The 16,930-nt window shown below is 40.7% G+C and overlaps 1 protein-coding gene across 1 annotated transcript in view; it reads left to right on the plus strand.

Annotated features, from left to right (window-relative positions):
- Positions 1-16,930, plus strand: part of CUL5 (cullin 5) — a 73,254-nt gene that overhangs the window by 43,054 nt on the left and 13,270 nt on the right. Inside the window, exons 10-18 of the mRNA XM_089775702.1 lie at positions 672-779; positions 1,598-1,662; positions 7,712-7,844; positions 8,390-8,521; positions 9,878-10,001; positions 10,614-10,789; positions 10,906-11,067; positions 11,839-11,957; positions 13,124-13,247. Of these exons, the coding sequence (XP_089631828.1) occupies positions 672-779; positions 1,598-1,662; positions 7,712-7,844; positions 8,390-8,521; positions 9,878-10,001; positions 10,614-10,789; positions 10,906-11,067; positions 11,839-11,957; positions 13,124-13,247 (1,143 nt within the window). The remainder of the gene's footprint in view (positions 1-671; positions 780-1,597; positions 1,663-7,711; positions 7,845-8,389; positions 8,522-9,877; positions 10,002-10,613; positions 10,790-10,905; positions 11,068-11,838; positions 11,958-13,123; positions 13,248-16,930) is intronic.

Below are 16,930 nucleotides of genomic sequence, written 5' to 3' on the forward strand. Positions count from 1 at the left end.
AGAAAATGACCAAGAACGTGTCTCCATAAAACATCTCAGATCAGAGACTATCCAAATGGATATCAGGATGCATCCACTGTTACTACCAAAATAGCAACCTACAAGCCCCAGTGGAAGTCCATACCCCCTATAGCAAAGCGTAAGCAGCATCTGTGGCGTTTTTTAATAATGTCCCCATCAGTGATGTTTGCAGAGCAGCAACGTGGGCATCAACACATATGTTCACAAACCACTACACTATAGAGCAACAGTCAGCATCAGATGTTCAATTAGGACTCTCAATGTTATCCAGCCTCAATAACACAATTCTGAAACCCCTCCTTTCTGCTGAGAGGCACTGGTCAACAGTCACCTACAGTGGAACACTCACAACCTCCCTACTTCCCTCTGCATCAGATTTCATGTGTTTCCCTGGGGGTAGGGAAGGAAACGAGGGACAGTTAGTTCCACATTACATAACCATCTGGAACAGTGAGAGGTGATGCTGACATGTTCACGGCCTGATTGAGTACTGCTACCACAAGTTTCTGTTTACAAGCATGGCTGGGAGGGGGTCTCAAGACACCAAAAGTGGAGCAACCACATGGATAACCATCTCAAAGAATCACAGTTACTGCACAAGATGAGTAATCGCTCTAACCGGAACTGGCTTTTGCTTTCATTTGTTTTAGGATTCTGAGAAATATGTAGAGCAATTGCTTACATTATTTAATCGATTTAGTAAGCTGGTTAAAGAAGCTTTTCAAGATGACCCGAGATTTCTTACTGCAAGAGATAAGGTATGTATACAGTGAACACAGAAATCAGATACATTATTTTAAATGGTTGAAATCCATAATAAATAAAGCCTCTAAAATCCCATTGCCCATTTATTGATGAATCCTGGAGCCTGTTCTTATGCTACTAAACTTGTGGAATAAAAGGCCAGTTAGAATCTTTTTAAGGTCATTAGTAACCTGATTTTTATTGTTTGTATTGTGGTAGTGCCCAAAGGACCCAATCAGGACTGGTGCTTGCAGTGTTGTTTAATTGTACAGCACATATGAAGACGCTGACTGTGCTGAGGAGCTTATGGTCGAAGTGTCTGATTCAGTAAGGTAGTTATTCTCTAGGTTGTACATATGATTCTGAATAGTCCTGTGACTTTGGTGGAACCACTCACATGCTTGACATTAGGCATGTGATGAAGTATCTTGCTGAATCAGGGCTTAATAAAAAGCTTCTTTTCAATATGTTAGCATTAGTCTATTAAGACATTCTTAGTGTTGAATCAATTGATTTTAATTAATCAGTGCTGTACATTTGCAGAGCTGTCAGGGATTTCCCCAGTTCTTGTATGTCACCAACAGGCCCTGCAAATGTATGTCACTGAAGAATTAAAATCAGTTCAGCACTAGGAAAGCTTTAGCCTGCTTCTGAGACAAACATATTGAAAAGCAGCCTACAAAAATATTGGAGTTGTTAAGGACCTGGATTAGAGAGGTACAGACACTCTAGTAACTTTTAATAAAGGGAGATATGAATTGTTTTATATTTGAATACTTAATAAAAAGTTGCATGAAGTGTTTTATATTCTTATTTCAACTATTCATTTTAGGCATATAAGGCAGTTGTGAATGATGCTACAATATTTAAACTTGAATTGCCATTGAAGCAGAAAGGGTAAGTCATTTAAATACTAATATGTATCAAGTATGTCAAATTTGAACAGGGAGGTTTGATAATGTTTTTAAATATTTTGAGAACACTATGTAATGTCATACTACATCTTTCTTTGAGTGCTTTTGAGATCAACAGAAATGAAAAAAGACCTTTTTTGACTTGCATACCTTTTTCCTATTCTAAGGAACTTTTTCACATGACAGTGGATCAGTGATAATAAAAATATATAACCTATCAAATTGGCTTTTACTTGTATTCTGTTGCATAAAATATTTTTACATTGTTTATAATGACTTAGAATTGAGGAGATGTATAAGTTGATGTAGTCCAGGATGTTGAGGGATAGTGATTTTAAAAAACAAACAAACCACCTATCTTTATTAAAATGGCATTTATATTAATAATGTCATTTGGCTGTCGAGCTGTGTTTGTATCAGCATAGAAATCCTTGTCTCCATACACATTGTTACTAGATTGCCACCATCCAGACTGATGGATAGTCCTCTTTTGTAAGTCATACTTAGAGCTGGCAGGTATGCCAAGCATTTTCATTCCATTCAGCTAGGGTAACAACTACTCTTAATTCCCTCTACTATTTTAATTTCTGCCATTGAATCAAGCAAGCAAGAAGGAAGAACCCATTGCCATCAGCTTGCATCCTGTTGCACTTCACTTTCTTTTTCTCTGAGGTGATAATAATAGTGGAGGAAGTGGGATGAAGGAGACATAGCTGGTCTGTGCGAAAGCAGCCCAATGCCGTTGTTTAACCAAGAGTTTTGTGACCTGTGAGCAGACTGAATTTCCACAACAATGCAGCAGTTTTGAGCTGCAGTTGAAGGAGAGAACTGCAGTCAGAGATCACAGGATTGTCACCTGGTCCAGAAGAACCTAGTATCAGTCAGGGCATGATCTGTTCTTGAAGTAAAAATGTAAAAGGCAGAAAATTGTTGTGTCCAGACAATTGGGACCATTAGGAAGTAAGCATTCAAACTGAGAGCACAAAACTTGGTGCACTATAGTGACTCTCTTTTTTGGGCGGCGGGGGGCGGGACGGACTAAATTTGGAAAGTTAAAATCATGCATGGGTTCAGGATGCATTCTCTGTCCAATGGAATGTCAACATAGGTGTATATACAAACTCTGAGTATGCTGGGGCAAGCTGCATCTAATTTCTGTAGCAGTCTTGTATAAAATGAATCTACTTATAGTAATCATATGATAGCTGTGTCCCAGTAAAAATGGTTCTTTTTTCGTTTACTATTATGGATGGAGGCTGTATTTTTCTTTTAATTCTGGTTTTAAAGTTCTGAAGTAATTCAGAATCTTCATTTGAAAAATTGAAAAATTTGTGTTTAGAGAAGTCAGGATTTTTGTGTCATGGCAAGTTTGAGATCTTTTTCGAAAGATCCTGTACTCAAAAAAGAGGTTTACAGGATCTTTCAAAAAAGGCTTTTCTTTTCAAAAGAACCACGTCTAGACAGCAGTTTTACTTTGAAAATAGCGTGTTTCAAAAAACCCGCCGTGACGCGATTATGCAAATGAAGTGCGGGAAATTCAAATCCTGGCTTCATTTGTAATTTTGATGTCTAATTTACATCCCTCTTTTGAAAGAGGGATGTAGTCTAGCCTTGTTGGACAGTAAACTGACTGCTGTGAGGGAGGATCCGAGTGCTGAATCACCACTGTTTGCCAGGACTTGGTAGAGTTCCTGGGTCCACCACAGCCCTTGACACCCCAATATTTTTTACTTGACCGGATCAGCTATGAGAGGCATGGCCCCCTGCAGAGGTGGGGGCCCATGAGGGACTACAGAGGGGTTATTAGTATCTCAGTGCTTCTGACAAGGGAGCAGTTTCTCTTGTCAGATGAGGTGATATCTCTTCTTTGAACCTGCTGAAGAGTGGTGAGCTGTGCAACCTCTTCCATTCCCATTTTGGTTCAGTGATTCATCTTGACGGACCACCCTGAAGCTATAGACTAAGGGGACATTTCTCCCTCCATTTTCTTTGCATTTCCCCAAGCAGTTGCTTTATACTTAGCTTGGGCTTTTCCCACATCTGCTATCACGAGTTTCCTGGTGCTCATCATCTTTTCGCCCAGCAGGGCTTTGAATCCAAAGCATAGGGATCAGCAGCTTGTCCGAAGTGGCCTTCCAAGATACAATCCTTCTGCCCTGGGCTGTGCTGCCCTCTCTGGGAGGGGGATGGGCTCTGTCCATGGTGTGTCCTGCGGGCCACCTGGGTCAATGCAAACAACCAATTGCTAATGGAAACTCACTGTTAATTATATAATTACACCTGAGCCATGTTGCTAGTGCTGCAGCTGGGGCGAACGGTTTAATTTACATTTTTAAACAGATTAAGTGTTTTAACTTTTCGTATTCGTTTATCAAACTTCATTTTAAATAAAGTAAAATATTATGTCCAACACAAAAGGTTTCAATGTTTTATGGCAGGGATGGAGAACCTTTTTTGGTTTTGGGTATTACTGACACACAGAAAAATCAGTTGGGGACCACACAAGTTAGAAGCAAAAAAAACTCCTCCCCAAACCCCCAAACCTCACTGATGAGGCCCCCAACTGAGACACGTCATTCTTCTGGTGCTCCAGCCCCCCTGGGGTGAGGGGAATGAACAGGGAATACTAGGGTTCAGGGCTTCCTATCGGCCAGATATACTTTTCTGGAGTTCTAGAGTTAGTGGATTTTGTGGACACCACCCACCATAGGCTCTAGGGTAGGAACAAAAATGAGGAGTTCAATGTGCGGGACAGGGCTGCGAGCAAGTGGGATAGAGATGAGGGTGTGGGATCTGGACAGCAGATAGGGTTCAGGATGGGGTGGGGGTATGAGAGGGAGTTTGGGGTTGGGAGGGGTCTGGGGGAGTAATGCAGAAAAGGTGAGAGGGTGAGAATACAGCCAAATAGCTAGTTGGGAGGGAGGCAAAGAAGTGGGGAGTAAAGGAAAGTGCATCTTCTGCAAAGCAAAATTGTATACTCCCTCACATCTTCTTTCTGCTCCAGCCTTGCTCCCCTTCGCCCCATGATCCCCCCCCTCAGCCTGATTTCCTACATCGCCCTATGCCCCTCAGTGCAACCCCTGCACCCTCCCATCCTGCTCCCTCAGCCTAATCCCTTGCATCACCCTATGCCCCTCAGTGCAACCCCGGCCCTGCATTTTCCTTCACCCCCCACATCCTTGTGCCGCCAGCACACTCACCAGCAGGTCAGCAGTGCTGGGCTCCCAGCCCCCAGGAGCAGTGCTAGGGTGAGGAGGAATCTCTTCCCCCCCCCCCCCCCCGGCTCAGCCTTTGCCTGCAGGGGAGTGGTGTGGCTCAGCCTGGGCCCTGGCGTGTTATATGTGCCAGCCACCCATTCCCGGCTCTGCAGAGCAGGCCTAGCCCCACCTCCTCCAGAAGTAGGAGGCAGCCCCAGAGACATACGTGTGTGTGTCTCCCACCCTCCTGCCCTGCAACAGGAAGCTGGAGCTGGTGCTCCACCTTGCAGCTGAAGGGCTGAGGCTAGAGCTGCAGCACTGGCTCCCCATTGCATGGGGAGAGGGGCAGGCTGAGCTTCAGCCCTGTGTGCCAGTAAAAATCGGCTCACATGCCGCTTATGGCACACATGCCAGGGGTTGCTGACCCCTGCCATAGCACTACTGGCGTGTGTACGGGGTGTGCCCAGGCACACCCTAATGCCTTAGGGTTGCCAGGTGTCCGGTTTTCTACCGGACAGTCTGCTTTTTTTGGGCTCTGTCTTGTAAAAAAAAAAAAATCTAGAAAATATCGGACATATGCAATGTCCGGTATTTTCTGGTTTTCCGACTGGGTGCCCGGAAGCCTGGTGGAGGGAGTAGCTGGGAGCCCGGGCGCGATTGGCGCTGGGAGCCCTGGTTGTGTGTGAGGAGGAAGGGTATCCCGGTTTAGTTAAGTTTTAGTTTCTTTAGTTCGTTTGTTTGTTTGAATAAAAATAATGTCCTTTATGATTGACTATTCAACAAATGTTCACCTTTAAGAAAATAAATAAATAAAATTCCCTGGTTGCACACGCTAATGAAATGTGCTGTGCACACACCTATGCATTGCACCTTGAATTGTGACTGACTGCTTCTGGCATGATTTTTATCTCCAACCTGGTCAACACTGATTTTCTTTCCTGGTAAAGGTAGACACTGAGCTCAGCCTCTAGGCCACTGTCTGACCTTGGTGGGTTTGCATCTATGCTTTCTTGGGTTACCCTGCTACAGTTTCCCCTCAAACAACTCAAACAGAATATTTTCTCTAGTATTCCTACAGTCAGCGTCTCACAGCATTCTTTGGTGTTCATATGGATTTGGCAGATCTGTTGTTCATCATCAGAACTTTTACCCACATTTGTTTGTCTTCCAGTCCCTAATCTGAAAAACTTTGCATAGCGTTTCAAAGGGTATGTGCAGCACAATCTCATGCTTTTGCTAACCTAGCCTGGAGTAAACTGCAGTCAGTAAAAGATTGCCCAACTTACTAAAGGAACTCATTTGGCAGAAGCCTGGAGCCCAGTTTTCACATACTGTTTATATGTATTAGGGCAGGGGTAGGCAGTAAAAAAGTGGTTAGTCCCTAGTGGGTCGCCACAGCTATCTTTACCTATACTTCTGCAGGTTGTGGGCGATCACAGCTCTTGTTGGCTGTGAATCACTGTTTGTGGCAAATGGAAGAAGTGGGAAGTGGCACAGACTGGGACACTGCTTCCTGCTGTTCCCATTGGTCGTGAACACAGCGGCGATTATCTGATACCTGCGGAGGCACAGGTGAATATAGAGGTGGGGGCCCATCATGGACTAACCCTGGCAGACAGGATCCGGCCCGCAGGCCAGTATTTGCCTACCCCTGTATGAGGGTAATGTATAGAGGATTCCACTTGGTGAGTGAAAACTTAGGTCTTAATACAATTTCCAAACATAGATTCCTAATTAAGTCGGTTGTGCATCTCTAGAACCACCATCTGATTCTTTCACAGCTCAGCCTTTCTACCACACCCTCTTTTACACTTGAACCACTAGTGACATTCCTTGCTCATAGTTTGCCTAGAGGTCATAATATTAATGTGAGTGATAGAACAGTGGCTATTTTTATTGTCACCTTCCTTTCCAGAATTCTTTTGCTTGTCATTCTTTCCATGAATTTGTCCCAGGATGTTTTACTTTAAGTAGGATGTTCTCCTGCCTACTTTGTGCCCTAAACCTTGAGCAGACAAAATAAAGCTTTGAGACCTGTTGAAAAGCAGCATGATCCCACCATTGAGAAAATCTAAAACTATTCCAAAGCCAAGACTTGAGGACGTCTAGTAACCTAGAGTAACTATACTTTCATTTCTGAAAACTTTATATGGTCGTAAGACAGTCCTGTACTCCAAGCTGTTTTTGTCCTAAAATCACTGAGTTATTCAAAGTGTGCCATAAGACTGCCACCTTGTGTCCCTTGTATACCCTGAGACACACTAGTTTTAATATTATAGTTCTGCTAATACGGCCTATAGTTGCGAGATTTCAGATCTGCTGTCTGAGCCATTTTCCAGTGGTTTGCGTCCAATACTGTCTTGATGTTTCTGTGACAGAAATGACTTGCTCTCTAGCTTCTATGAAATATGTTTCTCTGTTATCAGACTGCACTAGTAGCAGGAAGACACAGAAAATGCATTCCTCATTTAATTGTTCTTTTCTGGAACTCTAACCAGTATGTGGACACCCACCTTTCAGATGTTTATGCAAATTGCAGTTTGGAATTAATCCTTGCTAATTGCAGTTCTGAAATTACCAGATGACATTAGTTGAAGTGAACCTAGAGGAAGAGACCCTTGGAAACAATTGGTCATTTTTTGGTTATTGTTTGACTGAATGGAGTTGTGTTAGGAGCAATGGAAGATGAAATTACCTTTCATTTTGGAACAGTTTAATCTAGGATCTCTTACCTTGTCATGTATTCCCTTCCCTTTAATCTTAGTTTCTTGTGTTAACGTGGTATAGCAAGTTTCTCTTCAGTTTTATGGCATTTTTATTTCATGTTGCTTTTAGGGTTGGATTGAAAACACAGCCTGAGTCTAAATGCCCTGAACTACTTGCGAATTACTGTGACATGCTGTTAAGAAAAACACCACTAAGCAAAAAACTAACTTCTGAAGAAATTGAAGCAAAGCTTAAAGAAGTGGTATGGGAATGCTCTTTATTTTTAATTAAGCTGTTGCTTTATTTTTATAGACCGCTTTTAAGGATTTCATCTTCAAAAATATTGCCATTAGAATATTAATAGTTATTATGTAAACTGAAACTTCCAGAGTATTGATATGTCCATATGCTATCACAAAACAGCAGTGTCCATGTGCTAGTTTACAATTTACATGTAGTGTATTACACTAATACAAGTCACATATACATGATGCATAACGTATATAATAGACAAGAATCTGAAAATGTAGACAGGAAATTAAAGTTTATATACAAAGCAGAGCTGATGCACCAATAAAAGGCTTGCTCCTCAGTGATTCAATAGAAGAAATTGGTGATTCTGAAGCTAATCACCAGTTGTAAAATTGGTGCAGTAAGTGTACCGTGATTCTTTTGTAAGGAAATCTGAAGTAGCCTTGCATAGTTTCGTTTTATGGTAATATGTTTAACCAATTTTGAAGAAAACTGTAAATCAAGTGGATTGATTTGGCATGAAAATAAATAGGCATTGAAATCTATTTTTAACAGCTATTGGTACTTAAATATGTACAGAATAAGGATGTGTTCATGCGATACCATAAGGCTCATTTAACAAGACGTCTGATACTAGATATATCAGCTGATAGTGAAATTGAAGAGAATATGGTGGAATGGCTGAGAGTAAGTATACTGAAACTTACTTCCTGTTACTGCTGATCAGTTTTTTATTTTTAAGTTTAAATGTTTCTCCTGTCATGTGACTTTTTCTGTTTTAAGTTATAGCCCATTTGGGGTATTTTATGCCTCTGTTTACATTTCAGCACTTTTCAGATATAGAACAGGATCCATGGATTATTTAAAAAATCTTCTCTCGCCAATAAAGAAACTTTAAAAAAAAAAAAAACTTAGCTACTGGTTAAAATTTAATTTATTATGAAAATGAGGCCAGTGTTTTATGAATTATTTTAGTATAATGGATGTAAAGGGTTATGTAGAGCAATATGAGTTGTGGTTTAATATGGGAAAAATGCCCAGAGAGAACGGATTTACTGCATGAACACACAAACTATATCCTTTCATAAAAACTTTTTTATACTGGAAGCATATGCAGTTTTAATGGCTAATCCTGTATCCTGCTGCATAATCATAATTCTTTACATAGAGGTCCATATATGTGGGATTTGATTTTTCTGAAAATGATTCTGTAGAATCTTGCATGTGCGCTCTTGTTACATTGGGTGATAGTTAGACAAACTGTGTGACTTGAAACTGTCATCAGATTAGTTGCTGCTAGGGATGTAAATATCCACTAAAATAGTTAACTAAAATTTATACCATTTAACCAGTTAACCTGGGTAGGTGGATGGCAGCCAGGGCTGGGGTTCTGCCCAGCTACCTGGGCTACTCTGAGGTAGCCGGGGCCAGGGTCCTATCTGCCCAACACAGACTCTGCCTTGCTTCACCCTGACATGGTCTGTCAGGATCCAGCTGGCCAACCTGATGCAACCAGGGCTGTTCCAGATGGCCATCCAACCCATTACCCGATAAGCCTAATGCTTACCAGGTAACCTTTTACATTGCTAGTTCTTGCCTTAGGGCTAGATGTGCAAAAATTGTGAAGTCATCAGGGATTTATACGTCTAGGTGACCAGATATGCTGCTAACTGATTGTTCAGTCAACCAAATAACAGATTTGTGAGCATGTTCATGGAAATCACAAGTAAGTTAACTGTATATTATGCATGTTTATTTGCATACCTTTTAACTTTTTGGTTAAGCCCCGTCAACTTATAGGATTCACCAGGCTATTTTTTTCCCTATTTTATGTTGATTATTGAAAGTGTTTGAATTTTTTTTCAGCCCTGATTTGATGTTCTTATGATAGCAAATTGCAGTCTTTCTCTTTATATCACAACATGCTACAGTCTGTTTTTATTGAAGTTATTTATTTTTAAATAATTATAAATGTCAAGACTGTATGCAAGCTTTTATTTTAAAGACTTTGCTGTTTTGGTATAATATGTCATCTTTATACAGGAAGTAGGTATGCCAGCAGATTATGTAAACAAGTTGGCTAGGATGTTCCAAGATATCAAAGTATCTGAAGACTTGAACCAGGCCTTCAAAGAAATGCATAAAAATAATAAACTGGCTCTACCAGGTATTGTTCTCAAACGTGTTTTGATGTTTGTTTATTCATCACATTAAAGAACAGTTTTTTAAAAAGATGAGCTATGAGGGATGACTGAAAGAATTGGGTTTGTTTAGTTTAGAAAAGAAAAGACAGGGGACAAGTGGTTTTCAAGTATCTAAAAAGGTCTTATAAGGAGGAAGCAAAAAAATTGTTGTTCTTGGCCTCTGAGGATAGGACAAGAAGCAATAGGCTTAAATTGCTGCAAGGTAGGTTTAGGTTGGATGTCAAGAAAAACTTCCTGCCTGTCAGGGTGGTTAAACATTGGAATAAATTGCCTAGGGGGCTGTGGAATCTCCATCTCTGGAGATATTTAAGAGCAGGTTAGACAGACACCTAGATGATCTAGACTGTGCTTGGTCCTGCCATGAGGGCAGGGGACTGGACTCAATGACCTCTCAAGGTCCCTTCCAGTTCTAGTATTCTATGGAATTTCTATACTGTTTAGGCTTAAGTTTGAGCATAGGCAGTCAGAACAAATCTTACTTTGAGGTCAAAAAACGTTAAAATGCTCCTGTGCTATCTAGTTTGGTGATATAATTTCAGATTAACATATTTTAATACTGTGTGGGGTTTTTTTAGCTGACTCTGTGAATATTAAAATTTTAAATGCTGGTGCCTGGTCTCGAAGTTCTGAGAAAGTATTTGTATCGCTACCCACGGAACTAGAAGACCTCATCCCAGAGGTAGAAGAGTTCTACAAAAAGAATCACAGTGGCAGAAAACTGCACTGGCATCATCTCATGTCTAATGGAATTGTAAGTATATCGAGTTCACTATTCATTTTAATATATACAATCTTTGTACAGTAATAATTTTGTACACCCAAAAAACCTGGCAAACAGATATTTAGATGTATTTTTTCCATTTTCAGATAACATTTAAGAATGAGGTTGGCCAGTATGACTTAGAGGTAACAACATTTCAGCTGGCTGTGCTCTTTGCATGGAACCAAAGACCTCGAGAGAAAATCAGCTTTGAAAACCTTAAACTGGCAACTGAGCTCCCAGATGCGGAACTTAGGAGGACTTTATGGGTATTTTCCCTTTCTGCTGAAACAGATTTCTTCTTTATATTTATTTCATACTTAAATATTCAACCTAAATATTGTTTGAAAGTACTAACTCTGGCCATGCTTTGAAATTGAAGAGTGAAAATCTTTCCTAGTTAATCTTTTAGCTGCAATGGTGCTTCATCATGCTTTATGCTAGAGTGAGTGTGTATTTGTTAGTGCGTGTGTTATTGCTCAACATACAGTTTTGGAGGCAGCTAAGTCTTTCTGGCCAGATGTTGTTTAGAGGATGCAGTTGTATTCTTGATGTGGGACTTATCAGATTTTAGGAGATCTGCAGTTACTGTCTGAATGTACTTTATTTAAAAATGGCTTAACTTTTTAGGGAATACTCCTGCAATCCCATCAGGTGAGCAGAAATTCTAAAAGAAATTTTGAATGGGTCAGATTTACCACTGGCCATTTCTGTGGCAGCGAGTTCATGCATTTCTGCTCTTGTGAATGATACTATTTATGTTAAAACATTTCAGAGAGAGGTGTGGTAAATAATCTATCACAACATTGTCTAATAAATCATTGACTTGATACTGATTAAATGATTCAGTGCCAACCGCATACATGAGCTTTGTACAATAAAATTAGACTACACTATCCCTGCACAATGAGTATATGGTACAGCTTTGTTACACAGTGAAATCCTAAAGGTTGGTTGGCTGATTCTGTTTAAAGAGTCTGATGTTTCCTTTTCATGGTCTCTTCTCCCCCTTCCCCACCCTCTTTCCCTTTTCTCTGTAGTCTCTTGTAGCATTTCCAAAGCTGAAACGTCAGGTTTTATTGTATGAACCTCAAGTCAATTCGCCCAAAGACTTTACAGAAGGAACCCTCTTCTCAGTGAACCAGGAGTTCAGTTTAATGTAAGATATTCTTTGAAAATGAAAATACCATATAATGTTTTAGTACTAAAGGATTTCTCTTGAAATAATCTTATTTTTTTTTTAATCACCGTTGAGATGCAAAATTGGGGGGTTGATTCGTTACTAATGAGTCCATGGCACTTCAAGCAGGAGTAAGTGTGTTAGAAGAGAATCTGAGTAGAAGATTGATGTTATCTGCATTTACCTTAGTATCAGGAACAATGGGTATTATATTTTTCACTTCTTGTTTTAATTTTTTTTTTTACTATTTCTGTGCACTATTAAAAAGTGGCTGAGCTGTTGTATGTTATGATAAAGGTGATCATATTGCAGTAAGGAGTGTAGAAACCTCAGACTGGTGCATTGGGATCTTTCAGAATGAAAGAGGCTATGGAAATAAGACATTAACATCCAACTGATAAGCATTTGATTCATATTACTTTATGTAAAAGATTTTAGCCCTTTTGATCATAAATAACATAGGGCTGGTGGCTTGCCATGGGGATCGTAGTCTGTGACTCTGTTAGCTGCTCCAGCTTGTGAGAGGGGAAAGACAGTGACAGCAACTGCTTAGTCCCCAGTAGCTGCTGAGTCTCCTGCAACGAGCTGAAGATGTCCCTGCTTCCTTCCTGGAACATGCATACTGAAAGAATGGATGATATGACACAGTGAATTAAAGGAAGAATCATAGGAAAATTTGGGAGTGAAAACTGAATAATTCCACTGCCATCATTAGCATATTTATCAAATTTATCTGTTGTTTTTCCCATATGTTTTTGTGATAGACAGCCAGCCTCTGTGATGAACAAGGAAGTAGCCCAACTTCCTAGCTTTACTTTTGTATAAACTCCTTATCCAAAACTCTTAACATAGATTGTATTGGAAGTATTTTTATCTGTAAAACTACATAATACCACAGCCCAGCTGTGTATCCTGTCTCTTTGACATCAGTTATGTGTGTGTTTTTCATCTGTTGAGGCATTAAACTAACCTACACGTGTTTTGAGAAGTTGGAGTTTTGCACTGTCCACCAGCCATTTCCAACCATTGTGCAGTACTGTTATACTAAGTCAGTGCTGCTTTGCTGTAAGTCTAATTTGAATTCCTCTTTAATGTAAAATGAGTGTGTTTTGGCTTACTTTCATATTTAATTATGACTCTTTCAGAAAAAATGCTAAAGTTCAGAAAAGGGGTAAGATCAATTTGATTGGCCGGTTGCAACTCACTACAGAGAGAATGCGAGAAGAGGAGAATGAAGGAATAGTCCAGCTAAGAATATTACGAACCCAGGTAAGTGAAGTTTAACAGAGGAAATGTAAAACGGTTCCATTTCCTTTGATGTCCTCCTACTACTACCAGATGCCACCTCCATTTTTGAGAAGTTCTTACATGAAAAACGTATTAAATGGGATAAAAAATAGTCTGAAGCCCAATGTCACAAAATCTGCGGAGCACAAGAAGTTTGTGGTGTTATGCTACTGTTCCAGAATTATCTAAAAGTATTTTTCCTATTCTGCACCACTTGAAAAGGGCAGTTTTCAAACCTATTTCTTTTCATTTTTATTTATTTAGATGCTCATCAGGGTAATCAGAGTTTGGGCAGGATTAAAAATCAGATGGTTTTTGAAAAGGGTTTTACAATGCATGCATTTTTGAGGGAAAGTTTCATAAATGTATTTAATATGGGCACATGTACTTTACAGTATTGCTCTTGAAAGTAAATTAATTTAAAAATATCTAGCCTTTGCAGAATTTGAAACAAATGTGAACTTGTCCACTGAAAATCATCCTGAAACAATAACTCTGAGAGGAGTTTGCTGCCCAACCCAAATTTATTTAAGTATTAACTCAAACAAAAGATTGGTATGAGTGACAACATGGTTAATTTTACTGCTGATCATAATAGCAGAAAGGTCAAGCTAATGTACTTCATGTAAATTAACAGTGTAACGTTGCAAAAAAGCAAACATCATTCTGGAATGTATTAGTAGGAGTGTTGTGCGCAAGACACGAAAAGTAATTCTTCCACTCTACTCTGCGTTGATTAGTCCTTGGCTGGAATATTATGTTCAGTTCTAGGCAACACATTTCAGAAAAGATGTTAACAAATTGGAAAAAGTCCAGAGAAGAACAACAAAAAATGACTGAAGATCTAGAAAGCAATTCAGGAAGACTTGGTGACCCAAGGCAATTCAAAAACGGGGGGAGAAGGGAGCCACTTGGGGAGACACTTGGCAACCTTTTTGAAATGTAATGGTGACCCATATTTGGGTCCCTACCCATAGGTTGGGAAACCCTGGCTTAGAGTAATAGCTGGAGTTGTGTACCATATGCCAAGCTGCTGGGTCTAGTCTAGACCCAGCCTTAGTTCTGCCATGAGTGCAGGGTACTGGACTAGAACCTCTCAAGGTCCCTTCCACTTCTATGATTTAATGTTGTGATGGAGCGCAGTGGTGAGCTTGCTGCTATCCAGGGTCAGTGGGGTACAAAGTTGGAAATTCAACCTACCCTCCCTTCCACTTCAAATCAAATGTCTCGTCACTTGCCCAAAATAGGTTACTTTCATCCTCCCCATTATCAATTGCCTTGGCTGCCTCTTGTGTGTCAAAGCAACACGTCCAGTTATCACTGGGTATGAATAAACTGTGTCCAGTTTACCTGCTAAAACTTCCTGCTCACTATACTCTAGTTACAGGCAGTCCCCGGGTTACATGGATCCGACTTACATCGGATCCCTACTTACAAACGGGGTGAGGCAACCCCGCACTAGCTGCTTCCCCCCAGCAGACCAGGGAGACGCGAAGCTAGCGCCCCCCCGCCAGCAGACCAGGGAGACACGGAGGGGCTTTTCTCAACAGACACCTCAGCTTGAGAATAAAGGACTGAGGGAAGTGAGGTGTGGGAGAATAAAACTGAGCTCTGGAGAAATGTTTGGCTAGAGTTTCCCCTACAATATGTACCAGTTCCGACTTGCATACAAATTCAACTTAAGAACAAACCTACAGTCCCTATCTTGTACATAACCCGGGGACTGCCTGTATGTGTTTTCAATATAAACATCTGCAAACTATTTTCAGTAGAATTGCTTTAGAATTATTACAATCTTCTCTGCTTAAACCTTTTAAGAATGTACTAGGAAATAACTAGATGAGTCAGAAAATTAGCCTTGGATAGCCATCTTTTCACCTAGGCAATTTGTATACAGAATCAAGAACCAGTCAATAGTAAATGAACACTGTTATCCATCTGATGGTTGGCTGGTCACCTGAGTGAAATGAGTTCTTGGTCTAAATTATGATCCAGTTCCCAGCAAGCAGGTGTCCACTCACAGAAAACACAACTGTAGCTGATTTTCTTCTGAGGACTCTGAGCAGATATGCCAAAAACTGACTTCTGGAAACAACTTTAATAACTTGCTTCTAATAGGGTTCAGATCGATCAAATTTGAGTGATAGAATAGTATGGGGGTGGGATGCTTAGTTTTGACTTAGTCTCATTTTGAGCCCTGATGAGTGCAAAATTGTCTTTGTTCACAGATAATACTGATCTTCTATTCTGATGTAACAACAAACTGTCATCTGTAAATGACAGAAAGCAATGCAATGGGAGTGGAGACTTTGTAGTGGGGACAGTGGGATACCGAGTCTCACTCCAACCAGGGCAGAGGTTCCCTACAAAGATGAAGAAATAATGTATCATGGTTTTAGTTTTTCTTTGACTATTTTGTACACAGAATGGGTGAGAGCAGTGATCTTGTGAAAACTTGTCAAACTATAGTACAAAAGAGTGATGTGTTTTCTTCAAGAAACTCTTTTCATTTAATTTCTAGTGAAGGTCTAAAAATACTTCAAGGCTACGTCTACACTGGCAAGATTTTGCGCAGATACTTTTAACGCAAGAGTTTTCCCGTTAAAAGTATTTGCACAAGAGAGCGTCTACACTAGCATGTGCTTCTGCTCAAGAGGATGTGCTTTTGCCCAAAAGCATCCGTGCCAGTGTAGACGCTCTCTTGCGCAAGAAAACTCCTATGGCCATTTTAGCCATCGGGCTTTCTTGCGCAAGAAATTAACATTGCCTGTCTACACTGGCCTCTTGCGCAAGAATACTTGAGCAAGAGGGCTTATCCCTGAGCGGAAGTGTCAGAGTATTTGCGCAAGAAGAACTGATTTTGTACATTACAACGTCAATGTTCTTGCGCAAATACTCGCGGCCAGTGTAGACAGGTGGCAAAATCTTGCCAATGTAGACACAGCCCAAGTGTATAAAAATACATTTCTGTAAAAATACATACCCAACTGGAAAGTCTTCAGCTAATGAAGCAAAATACAGGACTATGTAGCACTTTAAAGACTAACAAGATGGTTTATTAGATGAGCTTTCGTGGGCCATCTTGTTAGTCTTTAAAGTGCTACATAGTCCTGTATTTTGCTTCAGCTACACCAGACTAACACGGCTACATTTCTATCGCTATTCAGCTATGAGTCATTAGAACTGTCATGCAGTACTTTCTGTGGACTGTCAGCATTTCACAGTCTCTTCAACTTGCAGATCCTTTCTGACCATGATAAGGGATTAGATCGGGGTGGGGAACCCCAGGCCCAGGGGCCAGATGCGTCCCTCGGCTTGCTTGGTTCTGGCTCCTGAGGCTCAGGGCACCCCTTCTAGCATTGGGGAGCCTGCACTGGCGCACCAGTCCTTCCGCTGAGCCCACCTCCCTTCCCCCTCCATGGGGCTGGAGCACACAATCTTCTAGGCTGGGCCCTCCTAGGCTCTGGTGTGTGAGGGGAATGTGGGGAGTATCTTTTTCCTTCGGGGTCCACAGTAAGGGTTTTTTTTTTCTGCTCACTTGCGTGTGGCCCCCAACTGATTTTTTTTTTTTTTTTTTTTTTTCCCTGTGGGTCAGCAGCCCTGACTCAAAAAAGGTCCACCCTCCCCACCCCTCCGGATTAGATACTCAGATCATGGCTAAGTTG

This window comes from Pelodiscus sinensis, chromosome 1, assembly GCF_052426305.1.
Source record: "Pelodiscus sinensis isolate ZL-2025 chromosome 1, ASM5242630v1, whole genome shotgun sequence".
Classification (NCBI taxonomy): Eukaryota; Metazoa; Chordata; order Testudines; family Trionychidae; genus Pelodiscus; species Pelodiscus sinensis.